Genomic DNA, 27,322 nt, shown 5'->3' on the forward strand with positions numbered 1-27,322 from the left:
ATTCTGGCACTGACACACTTCTGGTCTCGTAGTAGGAGAGAGAGAGTGATTGCGTGTGTGTGTGTGTGTGTGCGCGCGCAACAAATTTAACTTGGGTTACAATGAGACTATGTTTGAATGGAGACTGATTGACAAGCCTCATCTGTTGCAAACAACTATTTTAATGGACCAATGCTGAAGCACTGTTACAACAGGTTACACAGGCTGAATCTCATCAGCCAAAATTAACTTTTCCTTAATAGCAGCCACTTATTTAAACAGTGAAAAACTACTTCAGTGACAGTTGCTAACAACAAAGAAGGGATTGCAGATTTTGCAGTGCTGCTGAAGGGGTCCCATTTGAAATTACAAAATAAAATGCTCTTCTGAACATAATTCAGTCAAATTAAAATTCTGGGACTGCTAGTATAACAACATTCAAATCATTTCCTTTTCAACACAAGTGCAACAAGTACAAAGGCTTTTTAGCTGTTGAGCAGAGTGACAGGATGCAGCTGGAAGAGAACTCCTCTGGTCTTTCCAGCTCCAGGCTCCACAATATCCATCTTCAGAGAAGGATCAACCTGTGGGACCAATACACAAACACGTTTAAACACAGAGCTTGAATGATGAAAATAGCATATAGCAGGGTTAATGGTCAAATGAAAAAAGAAGCACTAATGTGTCCCATACCTGGTTCCATTTGTCTTGTTTCTGGTAGTACAGTGGAGTGACATCTTCCCGTGGTGGTGACTTGATGAACAGTCTGCATTACACAATATAAAGTTCAGATCAATAATTGTGTACACGTCGTTTGAATATTTAAAACTTATTACTGATTTCTGTGGCTGTATGAGAGTGACCTCATGAGGCGCTCCCGGCAGTCCTCCTGCAGGTGGCTGATCCTGTCGGGCCCCAGATGCAGAGTGCCACTGGGCCCCTCACACACCAGACGGTTTATAGCCACTCGCAAGGCATTAATCTGAGTAGAAGGAGAACCCAGAATTAAACCCAGAATTAAAGGGGACCTGTTATGCTTTTCCATATTTTCAGTCATATATATATATATATGATAAAATAATGTGTTACAATGTCGGATGTTCATATTAAACTTGCTCAAAGTGTCAAATAACGAGGCAAACATATCTAGAGGTAATCCCTGTGAGCAAAAAGCACCAGCTTCAAACTGCTCTGAATGCTCTGTTTCCAACAGTTTTTTCTACTCTCAGCCTGAGCCGATGTCGACTCATGATGGATTTCTTTATATGGTCATCTGCTCCACAGCGCACCAGTTCACTGCTCCTCTCCAATAACATTATGGCATTCCTCCATTGTTTTGGGGGTAGTCATGTCGAGCCATGACTTGAGTCGAGTTGGCACGCTGTGAGTGTTTTTCCATTACACAGCAGGGCAAAGTAAAACAAGTATTTTACCTGTTGGAGGTGTGCTGGTCATCTGCAGCTCTGCATCAAACAACATCATCACAGGCTGCTTGTGCTATTGCTCCCTGTATTATTTCTAACTGATCTGCTGAACAAAGCGCTCCAAATATGTTCATATCTTGTTGGGTCGCCTGGTTTTTAGCACCGCTAATGAAGCTCTGCTAATTTGGTGAGGAAAACGTTTCATTTCCTGTAAATTCTTCACAATAAATCACAAAAAATCTCCTGTTATTTAGTCATTTAAAAGCTTTTAATTTTTAAGCAGTAAAGCAGGAAATGTTGGGTTCAAATCAGCGTTAACTTAACACGACTCTGATACGGCTGCCCCTCAGCAGGCTTCTAGAAAGCAAAACAATCAGAACAGAGTGGCCTCATCAGGAGGGAGGCCTTAAAGAGACAGGAGCGAAGACTGCCTGTGAGAGACAGAGGTTGAACTGAGAGGCTGCATAAAGGGCCAGTATAAGATAAATAAGGTTTTTTTTGATCTGTGCATCATGCAAAACTAATCTATTGGCGTCCCAGAATAAAAATATAAAGCTGGAAATCAGCATAATAACTCAACTTAATACACATTGGGGAGTGCTTCAACATGTCATACTGACATTGGCGAACTACTGTAACTGAGTGCCGTATATAATCAGCAGCATACATACAAATATGATTTGTAATATGAAGACTTTGATTGTAATACTGCTAGTACATCGAAGTTTTATTTTGGATATGTACTATTAGTTACTGGCGTACTGAGAATTTCTCAAAGACTTACATTCCATGAAGAAAACACTTCCATAAACCAGGTCAATTCCATAAAGTGACAGATAAACTATTGGTCTCTCTCTTAAAGAAAGAAATGCTTTTTAAATCCCATGTATTTCAGTGATGTAGCATTTCCTGTGCAACTGGGCTGTGTTTGGTTGTTAATGTGGCGGAGGGGAAAATAGTCTTAACTTTTGAGGAGACACAGTGTGAATCACCTGTCAAACCCTGAGAGGCAACCAGTGACAAAGGATCCAGTAAACTCAATCGATGTTTCTATCTACTTTTTCACTGCAGTCAATCACATCACATCTGTCTCTCTCCTCTTTGGAGATGACTATTACCTCAGTGATGTCTTCAACATCAAACTTGACATCGAAGGCGAGTTCGATGTCGTGCTCAGGTAGGATGCCCTCTTGTGTTTGACTGTTCCAACCCAAACCACAGAGGGCTCCAGTGTAGCAGGTCCTCTCTTCATTAGTGCTAAAAAAAATGATCAAAGAAAATATTAGCATGTGCGTTTGATTGTGCTGTCTTTAAGGTGTTAAGTGCTAAGTTTGTGTGTCTGACTGACCGTAACTCCATGATGGGGGTGAAGAGCATGGTAATGAGTGCAGGCAGTCCAGGGATGTCGGGCATGAGGGACGTATCTCTCAGGAGAATATGTGTACCTACAACACAACCCTGCAGTAACTGATTTGACCACTTAGAGGAAGAGGAATTCCACAACAGACTAAAAAAACATACAGCTCCTGACATTCTTAAGATTTATAAAATCTTTGTGGCTAAAGGGTTAGCAAACAATGGCCTAATTAGACATTCCGCAGACACAATTTGGGGTGGGCACATGCAAGTCCAATGTTGTTGGTCTCTATTAACTTGTTAGGTAAACATCTGGTTCTTTAGCTGCTAAATGCTCCAGTATGTTCACCAGCTAGTTGCTGTTTGGTGCTGGGCAGGTAGTGTTTTTTTAAACTTTTTCTAGAAATAGCAGCCTGCTATTGCTGGAAACAAGGTTTAAATGAACAGAATTTGAGGGCCGTAAGACAAAGAGAGACTGCACAACTCGGTAGCACTAAGGGGAACTCCAGAATAGGTTGATAATTCTCTGTGGGGTCGTAACAACAAACAACTGCAAATTAGTATCATTTATTAGTGTCACTTAAAGCTATAAATTAATGCCCATTTATCCCTGAGTGCAGCGTTATCTGGTACCTGTAGAGTTGACAGACACAGTCCCAGCCACCAGCATTCTCTGATGTTTATAGTGAGGGTTTTCATTCAGAGCCAAGGAGTTGATGCTGCTCCTCTCTATACACACTGTCCTGGGAGGATGACACACCCATGAGTAGTTAGGGTTGGAAACAACAACCAGCAAGTTTCATTTGGTCTTGTTGTACATGAGACTTACTTGTAGGTCTTGTGGCTAAAGCTGTGGAAGTTGATTTTATGAGGACTATGTGGCCCATGCAGGTGAACCTATGGTGTCAAGAGGAAGGCAGCATTTAGACATCACATGATGTATTCAAGTATCGACTGATTATTGTGATTCACAGCTCAAGTCACTGTCGTCATTGTTCTGGCTGGCAGACAGAATGGGTGTGCCTCTGGCTTACAACCACAAAATGAACAGCACCACATGGCCTGCAATGGCTCCATCTGCTGGACAAACTGAGAGAAACACATAGTGCTCTCATAATGCATCTCATGGATGCCATCATACACCCAACAAAGTATCAGTATCTCAGGCACTCAGATAGCGTCCTCTTAAATCCCTCAAAACCAATTTTTATTTTACAGCTTTCTCTTAATCCCTGTTAGTTTTTCATTAGATTTTCAACCACTTGTTAACATTGCTTTTGAAAAGTGTAACGTGATCAAAGACAGATATTTTGAAGCTTTTTTGAAGACTACATATTTTATATTATCTTTTATTAAGATACTATCAAAATGTGCTTTAGCCTGTGGTGTATCTTGCCTTTGTCTTGGAATAAGACTGGCGGCTCTTGGAGAAGTGGGCAAGCAGGTTGTCGATGAGCTGCTTCTCCTCTTTCTTGCGCTCCTTCCAGGAGCTGCTGGCAGCATTGGGGACATATGTGCCTGCTTCCATGTCTTTGTACAGGGATATCAGCGCCTCATGGTTTTGCTGCAAGAGCACACAAAAATATGCAGAATGAAGGCGGCACACAACCCCGGTACATGGCTGAGGTATTTTAGTTCAATTGTATGTTTTGTCTCAACACATCAGGTTTTCCTGCAGTGCTTTACAGTCGACTTGGGCCCAAAAATCCCCAAACAACTTCATTATTCATTCCTTATATTTTCATTAAGACAGGGCAATATTGCTTATAGCATCCTACAACAACATCTGCTGGGAAAAATCAGTACTGCAAGTACAAAGGGAAACATTTTGAAGAGTCATTGTGTGAGCAATGCAACGTTAAAACACACACAATAATATCAGCATACCTGTAAAAACGTCACAAACAGAAGCAGTGTATTTAGTCATATTTTGTTTCTGACATTACAGAGCATTTAGATTGAGAGCAGAGAAGTGAAATGGTACCAAAGTGTTTTATGAAGTTTGAAAACATAATGTACATTTACATTTATTAATTTCATATTCACTATTAACTTTTGTCCAAAGCAACATACAAATGAGGTACAATCCAAGCTATACTAGATCGAGGAGGAACCATTGAGAGTGACTCAGCATTAAATTCCACGTTTCACCTGACACAAGCACTTGTAGGTGTTTGCAGTAACACATAAACACCAAGCAGAAAACTTTTTAATGAGAAAGTGAGCCTGAGAAGGATCAAGTATATCAAGTGAGAAAATACTCTCAGTGGAGGTAGCTCTGTTTTCAAGCAATTTTTGTAGATAAAGAGCGATTCTGCTGACCAAATCGAGTTCAGCAACTCGGTCAACCATCGAGGGACCAGGTAGATGGGTGCTATGGTGGATGTTGTGATGTTGTTTTTCTACCCAAACGTGTCACCTTTAGAGAGCACTGTAACTTACATGAATCCTTGCTGACTACAGCTGCTCTTCTCTCAGGAGAAAGAAACTACAAACTGTGAGCACACTTGTCTTTGACTCTAAAAAAAACACATTTTGCACTGCCTAACTAATTTGATGTGAAAATCCCAACTGTTTTGTCACCTTGGAGTCAAAGTTCTCTTCGACATTCACTGCATGTCCCTCCGCCACCAAGATGTCTGCCACGCTGGTGTTTGTCGTCTCTGTGTTGATGAGCAGCTGCACACGCATCACGCCGTGGAGGATGGAGTACAGCGACACGATAAGTGAGCGGCCTTTCACAAGCGTGATGAATTGGTCGCGGGAGCGGCTGCTCCACTGGTTCCCCAGGATGATGGACTGGGCTGACGGACGCATTCCAATAACTTGGAACTCCTGAGCCTGAGACCACCAGCAGAGTGTCTTTGTTACTATTCATTCAGTTGGGACAGAGAGCATAAGGATGCATTTGTTTACTTGAAAAATGCCTCTATTTATAGTATTACTACCTGGAAGGGGTGAGACAGGAGATCAGAAGGAAGCTCCCTGAGGCTGCTGCAGGCAACAACTGCTGTGTTGCCAAAGTCCAAGAAGAACACCTGCAGAACAACAAGATATACTTTGCTCTGCTCATTATGTAACATCAACAACTGCTATTATACACTCCTGTTGAGAATGATTTTCCTATGTTCAACCCAACAGTGTCAGTGGTTGACATGATCAGTGACGCTTTGAAGATTGTAGTTTTCTACTTATTCTCTTTCTTTTTCCCTCTGCTTTTCTTTCAATACCTTAATGTTTGGTAAGGATTTGGAATGATAATGGTTTTAGAAAGCTTTTGCTCCTGAATTCAACTATTTATCTGTATTGAGCTACCACAAACACATTAATGGAATAAAACTGTGTAATCCATTCTTCCAACATGTCAGAATTCTGCAAGCATTGAAAGAAAAAATATTAAGTAACTTGCCAATAAAATAAACATACAGTGATATGATTTTTAGAGTTGCAATGACTAGTTGATTAGTCAATTAATTGACCGACAGAAAATTAATTGACAACTATTTTGATAATGCAATAATTGTTTTAGTCCGTTTTTAAACAAAAATGCCAAATATTTGCTTGTTTTATCCTCTCAAATGTGAGGATTTGACGCTTTTCTGATATTTTATAGACAAAACGATCAATCAAGGAAATAATGGGCAGATTAATTGATAATGAAAATAATTGTTAGTTTCAGCCCTAATAATTTTATAAACTGGCCTTTTATCACCAAGCAGGCCATTAAAAGTCTGTATTTGCTGGAACAGGTGTAGGAGCACTGGACAAAAGGCAATTCAAAATTTTAAATTAGTAATTTAGCTTGAATTATCTTCAATTTCTTTATCACACTACAAGTTGTAAGGAGTGTGAAAGCCATAATGTGCTGACAATGTTTCTCCTTTGGCATGATTAAATAAGAGAGGTGCTGCCAAAAAAAAAAAAAAAAAAAAAATCAGACAAGAGAGAAGTAAATGAGATTGTTGTAAGTCATTAATGGGTGCCAGAGAATGGTGTGTATGAGTGATAGATACCTCGACTGTATTGCCACGCATGTGCAGGATCTTGGCGCGGTAGTACATACTCTGCTCATTGATCTCAGAGTAAGGAGCCAGACACAACAGGTTGGGGTAGAGTGACACAGTTACAGGATGCAGCGTACGTATGTTAATCTCTGCTGTCAGATGGCGCTGCTTCTCCAAACTGGCTTCATCTGCCTGGAAGCCCCAGAAATGACCCACCTCCACCACCTGCAGAGATCAGAGATCATGAGAGGTAAATTTCTTTATAGACTTAGTCAAAACCCTAACAGCAGCTTAGATGTAGGGGACTGACCTCTGTGATGTTGACAACGAACAAGCGGCTGAGAGGAAGCTTGTCTGGGTCAACGGTGCTGCTCACCACTCCCACTGGGCAGACGGTCTGGCTCTGGAAGTCTACGTTCACCCTGCACATCAACATCACACAGAGAACTGGGCGTCATTGTGATGTGTGCTTTCACTTGCACTGAGCTCAAAATGGCAAACTGTATTTACTGCTGCTTTGACATTGTCTGTCATAACGTTATTTTAATTATTTTACAGAGCTGCCTGGTAAGTTCCTTTGGTTAAAGGTTGAAGCATTAAAAAAGATGCCAAATAATCACCATGGAAAATTTATGAGATTACTGAAATATGGCAATATTATGTAATATTTTTATATATTACTGTTAAAAAGAAAACCCTGAGAATAGTCAGTGAGCTGCATTGTTGTTTCATAGCTAATAATGTGCCAGTGTTAACATATCTCCTGCCTACCAGAAGGAGGGAGGATAGCTGGTGCTGTCTCTGCCTAAAACTGCCCGTCTTTGAGTCCAAGTGATTGCTGTGCAAAGTCATGCAGAGTGCTAGGATGTCAGATTACATTAAGGCTCTGTGCAAGGGCACTGACCAACGCAGCCTGTGGTGCAGTGGGTCCCACTTTCCAAAAAGACGGTCTCAGCCATCAGAAGAGAGACAAAGCTGAACCTTTGTTCTTTGTTCCTTTTATGAAATTCTCTGCTAATATAACATATTTTAATTCATGCAGCACCTGATTTCACTCACTCACATAGACAAGAAAATAGTTTTTTTCCATAATGTCTGAATAGAGCTGTACCGTGAGTATTTCAGGTGAGTTATGTTTCTATTCCCAGCACAGTTTTCTATTTGTTCAAGGGGGTAAACAGACAGCTCCATGGGAGGATTCTGCTGGGCCAGGAGGAGGGCAAGTGACACCTCAGGCAGCACCCCCGAGTCCTGGGATGTCCTGTAGAACTCCACATATGCTCTGAACACACACACACAGAGTCAGATCATGATGAAGTCTGTACATTTCAGTGTTCTACATAAAAAAGTCATCAGAGTAGATGCTGAGACATGATGTCAGATTTAGCCTTCAGTACCTGGAGCTTTCAAAGGAAATGGTTTTGACTTGTCCACACAGGCGGAAGAGAGACTGCAGCTGCTTGTAGTACAGAAAACTGTATGGAGGGAGGTTCCTCACCTGGACATAAAATATAGCCTGATGTTACACAAAATTCCAGCTTATTATATAACAACACTAAATGGTCACACTTTATTTTATGGAATACTATTAAGACGTACTTTGTATCAAAATCGACAAAAACTAGAAATATGTTCTTTATTAGACAGTAAACAAACAGTTAAAACCTAATTAGACAACATATACCTAAATTATGCTGTAATTAGAAACCACATATAATGCTGTATTAGACCCAAAACGTACTATAATTGACCAGTATTTTACCAAATTATACTCTAGTCGAACCAAATAAGAGATCCTAATACACTGTTAGACACCGTTTTACAAGATCATAGTCTAATTAGAAATCAAATATAATGTCATATCAGATCAAAAATATGCTTCAGTTAGACACTATTCTACTCTTAGTACCAAATTATGCTGTAATTAGACACCACATCTAATGCTACCAACACGGGCCTATCATTGCTTAATTAATTAGACAACACAGGCTGTAATTAGGTGAATTTAATGCCACATTGGGCATAGCCTTTATAATAGTCAGACCAAACACTGAGAGCTCAGAGGAAAATACATTTATATGACCTTTATTTAATAGTTTCAATTTCTTACAGGGTCATTTGTTGCTCATTAGAAGAAAACTCACTAAAGTCAAACCACATCAGGTCACGTCTAGTCGCTACTTCATACGTCCCTTATAGCCTGGATGTTCACTGGAGTCCGGTGGAGTTTGTAGGTAGTAAGCCTAATACATGCTTCCTCAACGCTCTACTTACAAACCAGTTAAGACATCAGACCCATGTCAGTATCCGACCCCAGTAACATTAGGCTATGGAAGCTGCCAGACATTGCATCTTTATTTCCCACTGTTAGACCCTTAATAGACTTTCTTAGAGGTAATTTGCAACACATTACAACAGAACTGTACCGTACACTAAAGTGAAATCACATATCACCTACTTGAGACATTGTAGTCTAGTAACAAATGCTGCAGGCTACTTAGACATCAGACTGTGTAATGCTGTGTCACTATCTAACCCCAGTAACAGAGACTTAGACTTTTTTAGAGGGTAATTTGTGACACTTTACAACAGAACTGTAAAGTAAAGTGAAATCACATATTTGCTTTATGTTTTAAAATGGTCCAACCAACTTTCTGTTTGACCCAGATGTCTGTTATACATCTTTACGTGTCACTTTCAAGATAATCCTGATACCACATACAATGCTGTTATATTCTATATTATATATATATATAGTCCTCTGAGCTAATATATATATATATATTTTTTTTTTTTTAAAGTATCAATTAACAATATGAAATGTTCTGCCTGCTCTAAAGATTTCACAACTGTGGGTCATACCATCACTGTTGTTCTGGGGTTGAAGCCACTCAGCTCTCTGGAGGCCAGGTCTTCATCCATTTCCCCCTGAACAAAGTAGTTGGGGTAGTAGGCACCAGCGATAACCACCTAAGACAAGGAGAAGTTCAAACAACTGTTTGCTATAGGTGTGTATATAAAACTTGGACTTGGGAGATCATGATGTACATCCCACCATCCATTTCTTGACCAGAACCAGACTCATACGCAACACTGACTAACTTGTAGAATGAACTTCTGTTTGTGTATGCTGGTATAATCCGAGGGTTGAGCATTATCCGGCACATGCATGTTGAACTGGTGCACACGTCTCTTCAGGTCCTCATACAGCTCTGCAACCTGGACAATGAGGAAGGCTGAACTACAATATTCTACTGGCAGCTTAATTTCAAAATATTAGCTCATTGAGAGCGGAGAGTATTTTTTACATATGAAAAACAGAACTGTGCAGCCACAAGCTATAATCAACAGTAGCATTCAATTTTAGCAAATATTTAATTTTAAACTTAGTCAATAATAACTTTTACCTGACTTAATCACATCTGACTTTGTTTACACTTGTCAATGAACTTCTTTATAAACTGTTAAAATCTTGCCATTAAACTTTAAATGAAAAAAACATAGGAACGTTTTTAGCTTGGCTGTACAGCTGCTACTAAAAATGACACTGGCTTATACAGATGACATATTCCTAGTCTGTACCAACTTCAGTAAAGCCTCTGAAAAACACCTAGAAGACTTTAAAGACTAGGATAGGTGATGACAAAGACTTCCTGTAAAATGGCGGCATGATTGTGACCAAGCTCTCTGCATCATCCTGATTCTTAGAGTTGTCTCCTTACCTCTCTGATCCTCTTGATCTGAATGAAGTTCTCTTTTCCCCAGTCCAGCTCGTCCTAACAGGAGAGAGCAGCAAAGGCAAAGAAACATTAGACTTCATGGAAAAATACAGAAGAGGACAGGGTGCTGGACTATTTATGATGCTCAAATCAAATGTTTTAATATTTTAAATTTTAACATAGGCAGGGAGACAATTATCCTCAACTTATTAGCGATTAAATAAACCATCTAAATAGGGAAAACACTCATCACATCTACTACTGCTTTGCAACTGCTCTGTAAGCTATAGGACTGTGCCATAGGTCGTTCCCACAGTACTATATTAATTCATTACCACGGAGACAGATCAATCATGTATATATTTCATAACCAATCTTGAAAAAACATTTGGATGAATAACTGCAGTGTTCAGTGGTGAATTTGTAAAACAGCAGGAGAAATTAGTTCTTTTCTACCTGTAAATAATATGATCAGCACATTTTTATATATTTGTCTTTACAGTGAGTTCATTTTTGGTTGTTTGTTTTATTCACCTTCGGATGTCTGAGGTGTCCTTTCTTTTTGGAGGAGTGCCATGCCTAACAGTAAGAGACAACAGGGAAGTGATGTCAGCCATTAGGCAAATATGTAAATACCTCAAACAGCACCTTGCCATTGAATTGGCATCAAACACATTACCTTGAAGACGTTGACAAAAGCTATGGAATCACTTGGAGTGCCACGAGCAAAGGCCAACTTGCTCCTGGAATTTCAAATAATTCATTACGTAGAAAAAAAACTGTGATGGCATTACAAAGGTAAGTGAATGAACTCTGTGGGATTACACAACAACATGATGTCCCAAATACCACTTTGTTGGGACACAAAAATTATCTATAATGACAGCACGAGAGTCTGAAGCGGAGCAGCTGTTGAATGTGACTCACCTTTGGCCGGCAAGCTGCTGCATGGATGGTATGGCAAAGAAACTCTTCAGAGAGTGCGAGGCAGCTGAGGATAGGAGCAGTTGTTATTGGAATTCGTGCAAACAAGCACGCACAAAAATATGTTACATGCATACAAACATATTTCCAAAAGTGCAGTCATGATATATCGATGGCTGAAGAGCAAAACCTCCTATCTGAAAAATGCACTTTTTTGAGAAAACTTGTTTAAACAAAACTTGTTTTCTTGCAGAATGCTATTTGTAAAGGATACCCAATACATAATACACTGTTTTTGGACTATATTACTTTATTATGTGGTATTGTTTACGGTATGTTTGTATGGTTATTACGGTATTGTTAACACATAATGTAGTAATATAATCCAAAAAGAATGTATTATGTATTGGGTATCCTTAACAAATAGCATTCAGCAAGAAAACAACAGGTTTTTTTTTTTGTTTTCTCAAAAAAGAGAGCTCTTCGGCCATCGATAATTGTTGACCAAGCTATGCCTCTATGATTGTGAACACTCATATGCATAACTGCAGCAAATATCAGTAGGATGATGACAGACTGACCTATGATAAGACACTCATCCAGACAGCCAAAGATGTAGCCCAGGACAATCATCTTCCCTAGGTACAGGTCCACAGGCAAGTGGGCCAGCACTCTGCCCAGGAACGTCAGCTCACCATCCTCATTCTGGCCCCTACCATCACTTTTCGAAGATAGGGCACCCATCTACAGAATAAAATATCCAGCTAGTGTCAAGTCAACAGATTCTTCACAAGTTAAAAGGTGTCTAACCAAAGTGTTGAATGCATTTCCTTCCTCATAAGGCATTTGCAAAGGCAATTTTTAAAATATCTTAAATCCTGCATAGTTTAAATTCATGTTTACTAGTTTGCAGTCTTCTTCCCTGCCTTTTCTGGCACATTGCTGTGTTTCTTGGTGAATTACAGCCACCAGTAGGTCACTGAAGTATTGTGAAACCATTGGCAGGACAGTAGAATGCATCACCCACGTACACGCTCGCTCATGTTTGTCCCTGTGCGATTTTCAACCTTTCATCTAATTTTCATCTTCCCAAATATCTTGCTTGCAGAGGTCAATCTACATATGTTCTTGATATTGTGAATATACTTTATCATTTCAGTAGAGATAATAAAAAGGACAGTGTAGAGGCCGATTGAAAACGAAGGGGGAGAGAGGAGTATGACATGCTACAAAGCCTCCCGGCATAAGCCTTGGGGTTCATGTGTTTGGTTGTGTGTGTCCGTGTGTCTGTCTGCAGCTAGTCTCACACACTACTGGACCCATCAGCCTAATATTTTTTGTGCAAATTTATAACTATATGCTCAAGGACCTCTCGTGGTTGCAGTGATTCATAACTGTTGAAATTTATAATGAGTTTTCCGCCGTCACTGACTGCTGACTCCTCACTAGGGCTGAATAATTAATTGAATGTTTATTGAAATCAGAATATGTCCTACTGCAATTTTCAAATCACAGGAGGTGCGATGTTATCATGTTAAGTTACCGCCGATGCAAACCCAACATTTCCTGCTTCTGCTTTCCTGCTTTATATTAAAAGCTTTTAAATTACCAAATAACGGGAGACATTTATTGTGAAGAATTTACAGGAAATTAAATGTGTTCCTCACCAAATTAGCATTCATTAGTCGACACAACAAGATATGGAGAAATTTGGAGCTATTTGTTCAGTGGATCAGTTAGAAATTATGCAGGGAGGAAGAAGACACAGTGATGATGACGTCTGATGAAGAGCTGCAGATAACCACCATCTGCTGTGTGTGCAGCAGATGACCATATAAAGAAATCAGTTACGAGGTGATGTCAGCTTGGGCTGAACATAGAAAAAAAACATTGGAACTCAAGCATTCAGAGCAGTCTGAGGCCGGTGCTTTTTTCTAACAGGGATTACTTCTACATACATTTACCTCATTATTTGACACTTTGGCCAAGTTTAATATGAAAATCTGACATTGTAACATTATATATATATATATATATATATATATATGAACTGAAAATAAGGAAAAGCATAACAGGTCCCCTTTAAAGGCTAAATGTGTGTCAAAATAGCATTTTAAATTAAATATTGCCATGCTGTAGAAATGTCCTGGCCTCCACATCATATTCTATAGACTTAAGAAAATATCTGCACACCATAATCATCGTAATGTTTTTCAATTAAATGAGAATAATGATGTAAAAATTATCATTCCCGCTAATATCACAATTGCAGTCAAAATAATCATAATTAGATATTTTTTCAAAATTGTTCAGCCCTACTCCTCATTCCTCTTAACCGGCTGGTAGGGGCCGGCAGTGATCAACAACCACAGCAAAAGGCATTTCCGGCAATTGGCTATGCTAAAAACAAGGCTGTTGCAGGCCACATTTTTGCCTTTGTCATGGCTCAAAAACGACATCCACAGAAAAGTTTGGTCTCATCTTGAACCAGAGCATCTGCAGATTAATTCTATACCCAATATAATATGATCCATTAAAGTTAGGTACAATATGAGATGAATAAATCCCCATTTTTGTTAGCTTCACCGCCATCTTGACTAAGGGAACTGGGAGGGACAACTGAGTGAGATTCAACTCTTCTTTGTTTGGGAAGGGAGGAGGTGGTAGGGAGGGTTTTTATTTTGTATAGCATGTTACAACAAAATGGTCTAAATAAATGACAAAATTATCTAAACAAATAAGAATGTTTAAATTGAGAAGTTTGAACTTGTTGTCCCATTTATTGTTACCTTATTAAGTTTATACAGTTAGGAGAACCCAGGAGGACACTCAGTTACAATACCATTATACTATTCAATGCATTTTAAAGAAAACTGAGACTGTACATGTCCCCAGACACACCTAGCAGAGATCTGCACTCTACTGAGTGCACTCCACTAGTTATATAATAAAATGTTTATATTTGTCAGTGATAGAAAGAAACCAAAAACAAACACTTCTCCCACTTTCCCTTCCCACACAAACACACAATGACACAACTCTGCCCTATATAACTCTCACCTAACAGACTTGACAATAGTAACCATCGCTGACTCAAAGCTCCAGTCGGAGAACTCAAGGTCTAATGCTCTGTGACAGAACTGGGTGGTCAGCTGCCCGCCCAAATAAATAATAGTCATCATTACAGCCATGCCTTCATACCTACTTGAGTAGACATTAATTGCTCTCTCAGGGGAGAATCATCAATCTGCACCATTTTTGTACTGACCTCTTTGAGCTGGAGCACAGTCCGCACTATGTCACTGAGGTTGGGGGGTGAGAGAGCTGTGGAGAGGAGCGAACGGGGATCTCCCATGTCCAGAAGCTTCACCTTTAGCATGATGGTGGCCAGAGGGGCGAGCTGAGAGGAGGGGATAACACAACATAGTGTGATCGTCAGATGAATGCTTAAAACAGTGTTAAATAATCTCCGGCCAGTTGCACATACCAGCATCTCAGGGATCATGTAGTCTGGGATTTCATTCCTCCAGAACTCTTTGGTAACAAGACGATAACAGTAGCCCTTCGACACTCGACCTGCCCTTCCTGATTGAGAGAGCAAAAAAAACATGAGGACGGACGTGAACAGATACTTACACTTTAGAGGTCAAGTTCTGCGCTGTAGTTGTTGTACCTCTGCGCTGGTTGCAGTTGGTCTTGGATGCCCAGGTGAGACGCAGAGACTGATAATTGGTATCTTGGTCACAGACCAAGTGGCGCGCCAGGCAGAAGTCGATCACTGTGTGACAATAAAAGAAGCATCAATACAATTATGATTTTTTTAAAAACATAATCACCCTAGCTAACATTAAAGCTATAATCCTCCAGATTTCATCCTGGTTGATTTAATGTCACCTGTGGTTATCATGGTAACAGCAAGTGCAGTTTAATACTACAGCAAACATTCCTTGAGCATCTACTTAAGTCAGAGATACAACAGAAGAACTCACCATATTTGACGTCTGGAACAGTCAACGAACTCTCTGCGATGTTGGTGGAAAGGATGACCTGTGAAGATGAGGAGAACATGAGTACAGCAGGTACTGACAACGCATGTGAGGCAAAAATAAAATAAATGGTTCTTACCTTCCTGTATCCAGGGACAGGGAACAGAAACACACCATTCTGCTCCTCCAGAGTCACGGTGGAGTGGAGAGGATAAACCTGCAATCTAAGAGGTAAATATAAACATTCATCACAAGTACTACGTAATGTAGGTTAAACACTTGGCTCAAAGAAAATAAAGCCAGCAAAACAGACAAAAGAGATTAAGCATTACGTCCCATGTCCAACAGAAACCTCAAAATTAGGTATCTAAATCAAACATCTTACACTTTGTACTCTGGTCATTTTCAATGTGCCAAACTCTTAGCACATTCTAGAAAACAACAGTGGTCTTTCCTTCCAAAATAAAAAACAGCTACTTCTGTGCGAAAAGATTAAATGAAGAGGTTAACTCAAAGCTCACCTTTTGTGGACCAGCTTGGCCAAGGCCTCCTGCATGTAGCTTATCTCATGTAAACCAGGGAGAAAAACCAGCACACTTCCTCTCTCTGCCAACGTCCTGCCACCTTCTTTCTCTGCTTTGCTGCTCACACACAAACGCACATTTCAACACATGATTGACAGGCGGGGGACAACAATGTGTCTCCCCTTGCAGTTAAGTGTGCTAAGACACCAAGAATTCACCTGGAATCTTTTCCTTCCATCTCATCAAAGCTCTGAATGAGACTGATGGCAAGATTGTAAATCTCAACGGAGATATGAGGGTCATCTGAATTAGGCAACTCAACCTGGTAAAGAAAAACATTAAATACACACAAACACTTTGGCTACACAATATAGAGAACAGCAGCATCAGCAGACATTTACCATGTCCTTACCCTGCATGGGAACAGGTTGTGGAGATCATCCAGATAAAACTCCTCAATGGCATAGGGTGCCCCCTCCACTTCAAACACATATGCCGGGTTCATCTTTCCACGGATTGGAGTGCCGAAGTACTCAGCAAACTGTCTGCAGTTAATGGTGGCTGACATGAGGATGATCTGAGAAAACACAGCTTCTGTGAACGAGAGTTCAACTAATGCCAAAAGAGGGCAGAAGAGGGATGTTAACGTTGATCTTGCGATTACCTTGACATAACGAGAGTTTGAATGAAGAAGTTTCCTCAAAACCAGCAGGAGAAAGTCCATCTCCTCAGTGCGCTCATGAACCTTTGGCAAAGGCAGAATCGATAAATGGCCAAAAAGCCAAGAATCACTGATTAGATATTAGGATTGAATGATGAATGATGTGCCCCTGCAGCAGCATAAATATAGATGAAACCAGGAGGAAAACCAAATAATAATTACAACTAAATAAAATGTCATAAAAAAAAGTGAAGGAACTGTATTTTTACCATTTACTCATAAATGGATAAGAATATTTTTGATTCAGCATGAAATATTCTAATTTGGCCTACTAAAAAAAATAGAAACTCAAAATTCCCCTTATAAAAGTCAAGCTAACAGAGAAATGAACATTTACATTAGAAATGATCTGTCTCATGTTTATGCACCTCATCTAGAAAAATATGGGAGTACTCCGTGAGGCACTTGGCTGAAACCAGTTTTTGAAGCAGCACTCCTGTAGTCATGTAGATTAGTCGAGTGTGTTCAGTAGCCATCTTCTCCAGACCAACCTGAAATACAAATATGTAGCCTTGCATTCATAAATCTGGACACCGACACAAATTCTTATTAATAATTATCTCATTATTCTTAATTACCAAAAGTACTGTGTTGAGTAATATATTGTCACTGTTGAATGACTCTAAATTTCATCTCATGGTCTTCTCATGAACGCAAATAATTTTGCTTTTAATTTGTCAACTAGACATTAATAATGTAAGCTTGTCATTGTGGGTGTATGTGATGAGCTATTGTGTGTAGCTTTGTATTTTGTATGATGTGTCCTGTGTGTTTTTTGATTTGTACTGCTTGTTATTGTGCTGTTATGTGTTTTCATTGTGACCTGCCGAAGGGACTGCAGATGAAAATTAGCTGTAAGCTAACTCTGGTACAGTACATCAAATGGTAACATTTGTGTTTAACACTGTACATGGTCCCAATAAATACATAAATAAATAAAAATCTTTTCTTGAAAATGTTAAATAGGTCATGTTAAAGAAATTAGGTCTCTTCCAGTCTCAATCGATAAGGTTATATTCTGCTTCCTCAGAATGATATAAAGGATTAGCCACAGTATGCTTATTCTACAGTACATTCAGACCTCATGCCAGTGTCTTACAAACTACAGTCTGCCATTGCCAACATAACTATTCTGGTCAGTCTTGGAGAAAATACCAGTGACCTGAGAATAAATTCACTGCAACCCTGCGTCCGACCACAGGGAAATACTTTTTGGTTCACCGACTCAACTCTGAGCACAAAAGAACTTTCCATTTACTGAGTGCGTGACTTTCACAAACTAAGAGGAAAAAACAAAACAGGAAAGGGGATGAACAAAGAACTCTCCCCTTGCAGCAGATAAAGAATATGCTTAGGATGTGCAGCATAACCTGAACATTATGTCTCCCATTAACATGCACACTAATATTTGACTATTATTTCAAATATGACAATATTCTGAATTTGATAAAGGTCATGTAAACAGCATATTCTGTTTTGCTATTCCGAATGTAGCATGTAGAAAGTAGCATGAAGACAGACAGAGGAGAGAAATGAGGAGAGTGGAGAGCTGTTCAGGGCAGGCTGGAAAAACAGAGCGTGCCTTCTCCTCGACGGGGACGGAGGGGATTGTTTATTATCCTGACATGCAACTGTGGACTGATGGTGATGACTCGGTGTGATTCACCAAAAACACTCAGCGGTGTTGTAAACATTATAGGACAACCTAGGTACTGGATGTGCCTGTAACTATAAATACATAATAACAGTCATATCAAAATCACTTATAAATAACAGGCAGCAGCTCATGAATGTTTTTCACCTCACTGGTTTATTTCACTGCCTGCGGAGATCTTGTGATTTCCATTCCCACTATTGCAGAGGGAAACCCTGAAAACCCTCTGCGTGTAAACGGGGATATTAGCAGAATATTCATTTTCATCAGTCATGTAAACAGCTTAGTAGGAATATTATCTTTTTCAGAATAAAGACAAAAACTGGAATATTTTGTGCATGTAAACATAGTCATTGCTCCCACTGTCAGTGACATCATCTTTAACTCCAGAGGTCTGCAACAAGCGGAGGAGACAACAGTCATTAGATGTGCTGTTTCAGAGCTCTGTGCAACACAGCCAGACATCCTGACAGCAATGCACAGACATGAGCTCGGCAAATATGCGTATACACACTCTTTCTGAGTTGTGAGAGGATGTCATCTGCCTTTTGAACACAGTGTGATCTTAAGTGAATCACTGCAGGTTAAGGCTGGCTCAGTACAGACTAACTACTGTTACATGACCTCTGCACAGGGCTCTCTCTCTTGGATATTATGGTTTAATTATTGTGTAGGAACTAAGAACATATTGTAAGTGCAGGCCCATGTATGTGTCTGCACTTCACAGTTTAAGTAAATCAGATTTTGTCTGAATGTTGCACCAACCTGATATCCCACCAGACTACCCAGGGTACACTTCCTCTGTGTGGCAACCCATCGGGCAATACTGGTGGCCCCAATTTTGCGTGGTTGGGTGACCACAATGTTGCACGAGGCATTTTTCTCATTGTAGTGGTCCAGAATGTACTGTGGCAGCTGGGTGGTCTTGCCACTGCCTGTGGCTCCTCGAATGATTACTACAGAGTTGTTTTCTATGAGAGAAATCAGCTGGAAGCAGACAAACACACACAAATACACAACCACTCAAAAAGAGAAACAGTTCACAAAAATAGAAACCTCATTTGGCTATTTGCACTAATATCATTGCAATAAAAAAAGATATTTGAAAATAAGTCCTGAAAGTTATGAAACTACTGGATGTGATGGAGGTGCTAAGCTGATTTATTACAAGAAGTCCAGACTTAATCATCTGCATTAAGAAAGTGCAGCTTACACTGTGTCCTAACAGCAAGCGACTATCGACTATCACGTCACATCGCATAACATCGGACGCTCTCTGTCCATACCGAATCCATTAAATATGCACTTCTGTTAATCACGTATTTATCAGCTGTGCACTCAAAATCAGACTGGAGACGTAACCACTCAAGTAAAAGATGGGTGAGTACTTGCTATCCTTAGTTTGTACTTTTCAAACAGAATACACGTTTTATATTGTGATATTTAGATGTTTCTTTACTGGAAATGACATACAATATAGCCAACAGCAACTTAACCAGAAACTTCCAGCTCCCTGGTGATCTCCCTCCAGCCAGTTGCTACCTTATTATGTTTCTGTAGTGAAATGAGGAGGTATAGCAGAGATAGCTCCTCATTTCAACCTAATGAATCAGCTGTTCCTCATCCATGACTCGCTTTCAACGCGAGCGACAGGTAGTAAATAGAAACAGGGCGCCCGACAAAAGTTCAGCTCAAAACGGCGTGCCGCATAGCGCTGCGCAGCATCGCTTGAAGCCAGTTAAGACATTCCAATAAAAAATAAAGCAATCAAACTGATTTTGTCACTGACGCTCACGTCACATTCAGTTAGGACACAGTGTTACATGACAGCATGAGCTAAAATATTCACACACCATTCTCTATTAGTCGACATAAATTTTTAAACTAGTGAATTTAAAGTTAGCTGTTGTCCTGCAGCATTAAATAACTTTGTGTTTGTCTTGAGCAAACAGTAAAAGCTTAAGTGCACCAATGTCCTGAAGACATAATCACAATCTCAGAGAAACTCCTAACATGAATGAGGACTAGAGTGAGAGGGCACTTTCAGACCATCACGCTGTGTGGTTGAGTAGTAGACGGGTACATTTTACCTCCTGTCTGTTTTTGGTTATGGGCAAGCTGGGGTACTCATAACTCGCAAGTGGAGGAGGAGTGGTACCTGGGGATTCAGAATCGAATGCACGAGAAACAGTGTTCATAGTCTATGACAAATTCCACATTACATTTAACTATGTAAGTTTATATGATGCAAGAAAAAATTCAAGTGAAATTTTAATACTCACTCCTAGTAGGTACTTTTTTTCGGAAATGCCCTCCATCAGAGTTTACATTTTTCAGGCTGCCTTCATCAGGAAACTCTGATGGGCTGAAAAGAAACATAATAAAACAAAGTTTAAGCAGTTTGTACATTTTGAGCTTCCAGTAACCAAGGAACTGGAATGATGTCATCAGTCACTCGAAGACAAATGGGGAAAAAAAAAAAAAAAACACAGAACAAATTTGAGTCACTATGCGTAGGACTTGAAACTCATATGGAACAGCAAGTTTCCTTCTCTCTACTCACACAGTATGTGACAGACATTTCCTCTTCAAGATTTTAATTCTTCAAAACGAAGAAAGTGGAAATAAAGAATCGAGTGTGACAACAGTTCAGCTTACACCTGCTAGTTTCATCTTCGTAAGAATGCCTGTCAAAAGTAACATGGGTTTGTCACTATGAACAAATCATTTATATAATGCTTGAAGTGTGTTTTGTTGTCATAATCAACAACAAAGCAATTCTCTGTTAACCCTGACTACCACGACTCTAATTTGAAAGCTTTGAAAGCTCAATTTCATCAAACAAGACAGTTTTGTCGGTTTGAGAGGATCCTAATTGAGTAGTATGGTGGAAGGGGTTGTATCACGTAGCCGTGGTTCCAGAAGTAAAAATAATTTAAATTAATGTATAGATTACATAGGGGGGTTTATTGTGTGTGTCTTTTTTATATATATATTTATAGACAACAGATGACAACCCACTGGAGCACTTACAACATTTGGATGGGCATGAGGGTTGGAAAGCCAATTACAAATCAGAAGAAGCATGTTCTGGTAAAGGCAGGCTGACATTAGATGCTGAGCTTTACATAAATTATTAAATATATTTAGCACCTTTAATCAATTAACTTTCACATCCTGGTTCAATGGAGCAACGGTCGTGCTGCTTTTTATTTCTGATTGCAATCATGTGTGGCATTCTGGATATACTAGAATTTGTGCTGGCATCTACATTGCTACGTCCATTGCGGTTAATGGGAAATGCAGCATCTAATGCTATTTGACATACCAGACAAAGAAAACGGTATTTCTCAGAGACAAAGATGAGGTTTTTTGACCGCATTGCCTGCTACTCTGATTCTATGTTGAGCCACTGAGGTTATCATTAAAAGTTAACTTCAAATGCTAGCTCACAGTGGGATAAAATACCAGGAGCTCTGTCCACTTCACTACACGCTGCCATTTCTAACTTTGCTCCGAGTCTCTGCCTCCTCTCGTCTTTCCCTCTGGCCGGCTCGACCAGGCCCACAGCACTGTAGCTCGGAGAGCATTCCCAGTTGTCTCTGCCCCTCCCTCTCTCTCAACAAGGGGAGGATTTTATCGCAACAGCAGGCACAAACCCTGACAGTACTAAGAGGACCTCAAACACAACACACACGTGGCTTGTGGGCACACACACACACACACAAACACTCTCGCCCTCTCCCTTTCTCTCCAATGCACACATTTCATGCAAGCTACAAAGCAGCTGACCTTACAACAAAGCTGCACAGTGCACAGAGGAGAGTATGGTGAAAGGAGAGGAGAGGTGACAGCTCTTAGTCAGTTAGCAGTGTGTGACTAACTCTCCTGGGAAAAAGTCTGCATGACAGAGGCAGTGGGAGAGATAAGACAAGGACAAGACAATAACTACAACACAAAGAGAAAAACGTTTCCAACAACCAAGACAGTTGAGGATCGCTGCCGACTCTCGAGTGATCTGCTCCTTTGATGGCATTTGACACCAAGGGACGTAACAGACAGCGAGTGAAGGGATGAACATGGACAGACCCATGGACACAAGGAGCTCGAGGCTGTACTCGGTGATAAGCTCATTTTTGCTCAAATTCTGAATATCTCACAGAGACGTCAGCGGTGCAGTTTTCACCTGTAAGTACAGATCTTTCCTTACAATTTACAGCCAGATGTTATTGTGATAATTCCTTCTTACACATTGGAAGACTAACAGTAGTTCAAATATGGATCTCTTTTTTTAGTAGTCAACCAGGAGTTAGGTTAAATACCTGAAAAGCTCTGTTTTGCTATCTCACAATGTGTGAAACCACACATACAGTTTGTGTTCGTGAGGCTGACCTATGACCCTGCAGGCTGTGTAATCCATCTGAATCCCAGGTGGAAGCTGTGTTGAATCCATCAGCCTGAAAAAAGGGCCAAATACACACACCTGGGACATCGTCCTTTGAAGAGTTTGACATGAACTGAAGGCAATCATAGCACACATCAGGCAGGGACCAGAGGTCAGCTTAGTTATGGTGGGATCATATTTCACTGTCAACCTTAAATTTTAATCTTTCACACAATTCTGGATAAAATGAAAATCATATATTCCAAGTAGAGGTTGCGATTTTCTTGCATAATTCTCATTATGGTCTTTGGGGCTGAAAATGTGATCCTGTTTTTAGTAAAAGGTGCAAGCTTTTGTAAGAACTAGGGTTGGATAAATTCACTTTGTTCTCGTTTTTTTTATTCTCTGAAGGTAAATTTCCATCATTACTCTTCCATCGGTCATGTTAGATTTTTTGTTCCTGCTGCATCTACCTTTGCACAACTGGTCTTACTCTGTCTTGCCAGTACGTGCAACTTGGGAGAGAAATTCACACTTAGCTTAAAGCATCAGATATTCCAGCATATGTAAATGCAGCACAACAGTGCTATAAAGACATCATGGCCTCACAATCCAGGTTAACATTTCTTGTTTCCTCAGTTTCTCAGGATTGTCTGCTGTGACTGCCATGCCATTGTTCAACTGGATGAAATGGTCGCATGAAACAAGCGTGCAGGATCAGGATGAAGCACCATCTCTGAAAACCCCAGGCGTCTTACCCAGCCGCATGTTGATCAAAGAGCTCCTGTGGCATGTGGAGGAACGCGAGCACCTGGCGAGGGAGCTGGAAAGGGAGAACAGGCTGGCCTACAGCGCCTTGGGTCTCCATTGGTTTCAGAGGTACCCCAGATTGCGGACCCTCATCCCCACATCAGAGCTACACCAGCTGGAGTTCCTGTGTGCCCAGATCCCACCTATCCACGTAGCCAACGTGCTCTCCAGGTATTTTGAAGCAGCCATGCCATCCTCCATCCTAACATTAGTATGCTGTCAACAGCGACTAGCTGCTTCTGCATCAACACGCGGCCTGACAGCAGGCGAAGCAGAGAAGACCCAAAGGGAAATGGAGGCAGGGCAAGCTGCCAAGCAAGCCATTGTGTGTTACTGTCACAGAGGCAGGCGATGTAGGGTGTGAACATGCGAAGGTGAAGGATGCCCTGTAAGGCTTAGTAAAGACAGACTGCCAGGGTTTCCTCTCGTCATCTCTATGTTAGCCATAATGAAATAAAATATTACATGATTGAGCCCTGTGACCTACTTATTTCCCATAAAACTCACTAGGTCACTACTGTGTTCTTGCATAACAACATTACCCAACAATAACACTACTGTACTATTTTCAAAACATGTTGTTGTCCCAGATATGTCTTTCTTCTAACTATTCTTACTATGAGACAGAATTAATAGGTGCAAGGGCATATGTCTTAGATTTTGTGATGGATTAAATAAACAAAAATCAGAAACTGCCAACTGATAATGTGGGACGTTGACATTGTGTTGATGCAAATCCTTTCGACTTCGACAAGTGTTTAGTTAAGTCAAAAAACAGATGCTTGGAGTGCTGCTTGGGTGTAGAAAGGTATCCCTCTGGTGCTCTTCAGTTTGGGGATCCTACTAGTTTAGAGTTACTGAAAAGATCTGAAGCACTCAAGAGGTTAATAAATTTAAAAAGCCTTTAATACTTCATGGCTACTTAGTCATAGTTAAAAACATGCCTATGCATTTCAGCCATTAAGGCTTTCATCAGGGCAAGTACAAAATGGTTGCCTTTAGACTGCTTCCTATATATGTCTTTAATTAACTCCGTTTGTCGCATCCTTCCACAGATTTCGTGAGGTGCTCGCCACTAACAACATAATGCCCTGGGAATTGGCGTCTGTCTTCAAGCGGGTGCTCAGGGACTTTTTGAGCCAAAAGGAATATGACGAAGAGGACAGTCTTTCAGTGCAGCCAGGGCCGCTCCGACCAATGGAGTCTTGGACCAGCCGTTACAAAATGAAGCAGCGCTTTGTCACACCTACGGTCCCCAACTGTACAGACCACCCAAGGGAGGAGATCCCAACAATCTCCGGATATGTGGACCGGGCCATGAGGCACTCCAGCTCAGTCACCGTAAACAGGGACTGGAACCTTCCATATTACTATCCAGTTCCTCTCAGGCCCACAGGGGCATATAACACTACACTGTGAGAGGACACACTCCTCCATAAGTCTGTGGTCTTGTATCACAAGGAAAATCAGTCATCACATAAACAGCATGGAGACGTGATGCAAAGACTTAATTATTTGAAGGACTGTTAATTGTAATTTATAAATAATTGCTTGTGACCAAAAACGTGAAGATGACTTTAGGCTAGGTGGACAATGTGTTGAACTGTTTTATTACTTTAACAGGGCCCAGGTCTTTACAATCCCTAAAGAAATTAGCATCATTTCTTTAATAGATTGTTTAGTCTTATTGCCTGTCTTGTTAATCATCTTGTCATAGCTTTTTATATTTTTATTCAAATTGTTTATATTTAATTATTGTGTCCCCTTAAGAGTTTCTGACCTCCAGGTTAGAAACATTGACATTTCTGATTCAGTGGCCAAGCCAGAGCTGTAATCAACAGCTGACGTTTTGTGCTACCTTTGGCAAATTATGACATTTGAAGACACTGAAAACCTTTTGACAACCAACGTTACAGTAAATTTCGGATTGAGGGTATTGAAAAATACTGCACTCCAGTTTTAATGATTCAACACAGTCGAGCTAAAAGGATTTGATATTCGCATTATATGTTGCTGTGACACACTTCGACATGTATAAAGCTGGTGGCAGCCATTTAAAATGCTAAATATGTTAATGTTGGAAAGCTACCTAGCTAATTACCATGCGTTAGCTAAAACTCAGCATCCAACACAGCTCACATTTTTCTAATTTTGCATGCATTTTCTTTAATCTAGCGTTAACTCTTCCGGCCATCCTACTGTTTGTAGCTATGGGAAAATAACTTTATGTTTTGGCTGAAATAAAGGAAGTGACACCTGTGGCCTTGAATATTTTTACGTGGTTAACTACTAGCACAGGTGACGCGGGATGCTAGCTAGCTTTTAGCTAACGTTAACTTTGCTTCAGCTTATCTTACCGGGTCTCTTTAAACGACAGCTCATCGAACTTTCTTTCAATCCCTTCATCTGTGAGTTTAATATTGGCAAACGTGGTCCCCGAGGTGAACCAGTCTGAAATTTGTTCTGCAGTGAACACTTTCTTCATGTTGCAGGTTTTCTGAAATATCGACATTTTCCTGTAGCGTCTCCAAAGAAACGTCAGTTGGGAGGTGGCTCATTTCGCCTCCTGTCGGTTGCCGTAACGACTGCAAATAAAGTTACAATCGAAATTCTTCCATTTACACAGCATGTTGTTTCTGTTAACCCTTAAATACTGTTCAGGTCGGTCAAAAACCCATTTTGACATTTGAAAGCAATAAAAATACTAAATTAACTTCTTTAAGCCTGGGATTGTATGATTTTTCCTAAAGTAGCCCAGTACAGAAGTCCAGAACGGCAGAGCTTGCAATTATTCTTTTAACGCCATTACTCGAGATCACGAGTTAATTACTTCGTCATCTCGAGAAAACGAGCTTAACCCAGAATATACAAAAAATGGAAATATTTCAAAAGTATTTATTTTTGTTCAGCTGGTATACATTTTGGCACATTGAGGGTGTTTGAGGTCAAATTTGACCCATATTTATTAAAAGGTATTTTAAAGTCATCAGAGGGGGTCAAATAAAGATAAAGAGTGGTTATGAGGGATCTTGAAACAGTGAAACTATAGACTGGCTTGTGTGTGTATTTCTGTCATGGGGACAGAGTGCAAGAGGGACCATGACACTGTCAGAGAACTGCCTGTGTTCCCTCCATCTACTAGACCCACAGGTGTGCTCCTGTAGACCTTTGAGGTGTTATGGGGGGATCTTGAACCAGTGAGTGTAAAACTGTGCATAAACAGCATCATGCATTGTGTACATACAGTAGGGACATAGGGCATCTGCACCTGCAAACAAGCCTACCCAAAGTAACAGATCAAACTCATCAGTTACCAGGCAACCAACATAGTGGGCATGTGGCTTACAGGAAGTGTTGATTGATGGTTTTAATGGTTATAATAAAACCTACCATTCAAAAATATTGTGGCATCCTTCACTTTCAATAAAATTAATTGGAATAATTATGGCTGTTATGTTCTCCCATTTTAGATAACAAAAGATCATAATATAGTGCGATTGTCAATGTATTTTCTCTATAAAAGAAGTGTCAGTCCTAAAGAAAACACTCTGTTCTCTGAAACTTTAGTGAAGGATTAATCACCCATTTATTGAGTGATAAGATATATGTGGATGCAAAGTACATTTGTGGTTCAACATTTGGTATATTATAAAGGGATACCTAGTCGGGTCAAAAATGACCTGTTCCATACTGTGAAGGGTCAGAATATGAACAGTACATAAGGGTTAAATGTTACAAAAAATATTCTGCTAATTTGAGATATATTTTTAATTTAAAGACCACTGGACCTCACCTTTTGATTTACTACCATTAGATGACCTATGACCTGCATAAATG

At 40.1% G+C, this 27,322-nt stretch overlaps 2 protein-coding genes across 2 annotated transcripts; one reads left to right on the forward strand and one right to left on the reverse strand.

Moving 5' to 3' along the window:
- Positions 1-141: 141 nt before the first annotated feature.
- On the reverse strand, positions 142-25,970 carry tdrd9 (tudor domain containing 9). Its single transcript, XM_067614214.1, has 35 exons — positions 25,843-25,970; positions 20,574-20,656; positions 20,382-20,449; positions 19,057-19,278; positions 17,006-17,128; positions 16,581-16,661; positions 16,329-16,493; positions 16,135-16,238; positions 15,914-16,033; positions 15,532-15,616; positions 15,396-15,453; positions 15,080-15,184; positions 14,894-14,991; positions 14,675-14,806; positions 11,988-12,150; positions 11,410-11,473; positions 11,162-11,225; positions 11,017-11,061; positions 10,486-10,539; positions 9,866-9,982; positions 9,626-9,733; positions 8,161-8,261; positions 7,875-8,045; positions 7,074-7,185; positions 6,773-6,988; positions 5,708-5,797; positions 5,343-5,600; positions 4,156-4,323; positions 3,589-3,656; positions 3,393-3,502; positions 2,752-2,848; positions 2,522-2,660; positions 843-961; positions 673-745; positions 142-563 (listed from the first exon to the last, which is right to left on the reverse strand). Exons 1-35 carry the CDS (start codon positions 25,968-25,970, stop codon positions 465-467), a joined length of 4,008 nt encoding a protein of 1,335 aa, XP_067470315.1. The 3' UTR covers positions 142-464.
- Positions 20,681-26,097, forward strand: rd3l (RD3 like). The gene is made up of 3 exons (XM_067614222.1): positions 20,681-22,479; positions 23,315-23,656; positions 24,541-26,097. The coding sequence occupies exons 2-3, from the start codon at positions 23,343-23,345 to the stop codon at positions 24,902-24,904; spliced, it is 678 nt and encodes a 225-aa protein (XP_067470323.1). The 5' UTR covers positions 20,681-22,479; positions 23,315-23,342; the 3' UTR covers positions 24,905-26,097.
- The last annotated feature ends 1,225 nt before the right edge of the window (positions 26,098-27,322 follow it).

The sequence above is a fragment of the Thunnus thynnus genome, chromosome 16 (genome assembly GCF_963924715.1).
Source record: "Thunnus thynnus chromosome 16, fThuThy2.1, whole genome shotgun sequence".
NCBI classification, from domain to species: Eukaryota; Metazoa; Chordata; class Actinopteri; order Scombriformes; family Scombridae; genus Thunnus; species Thunnus thynnus.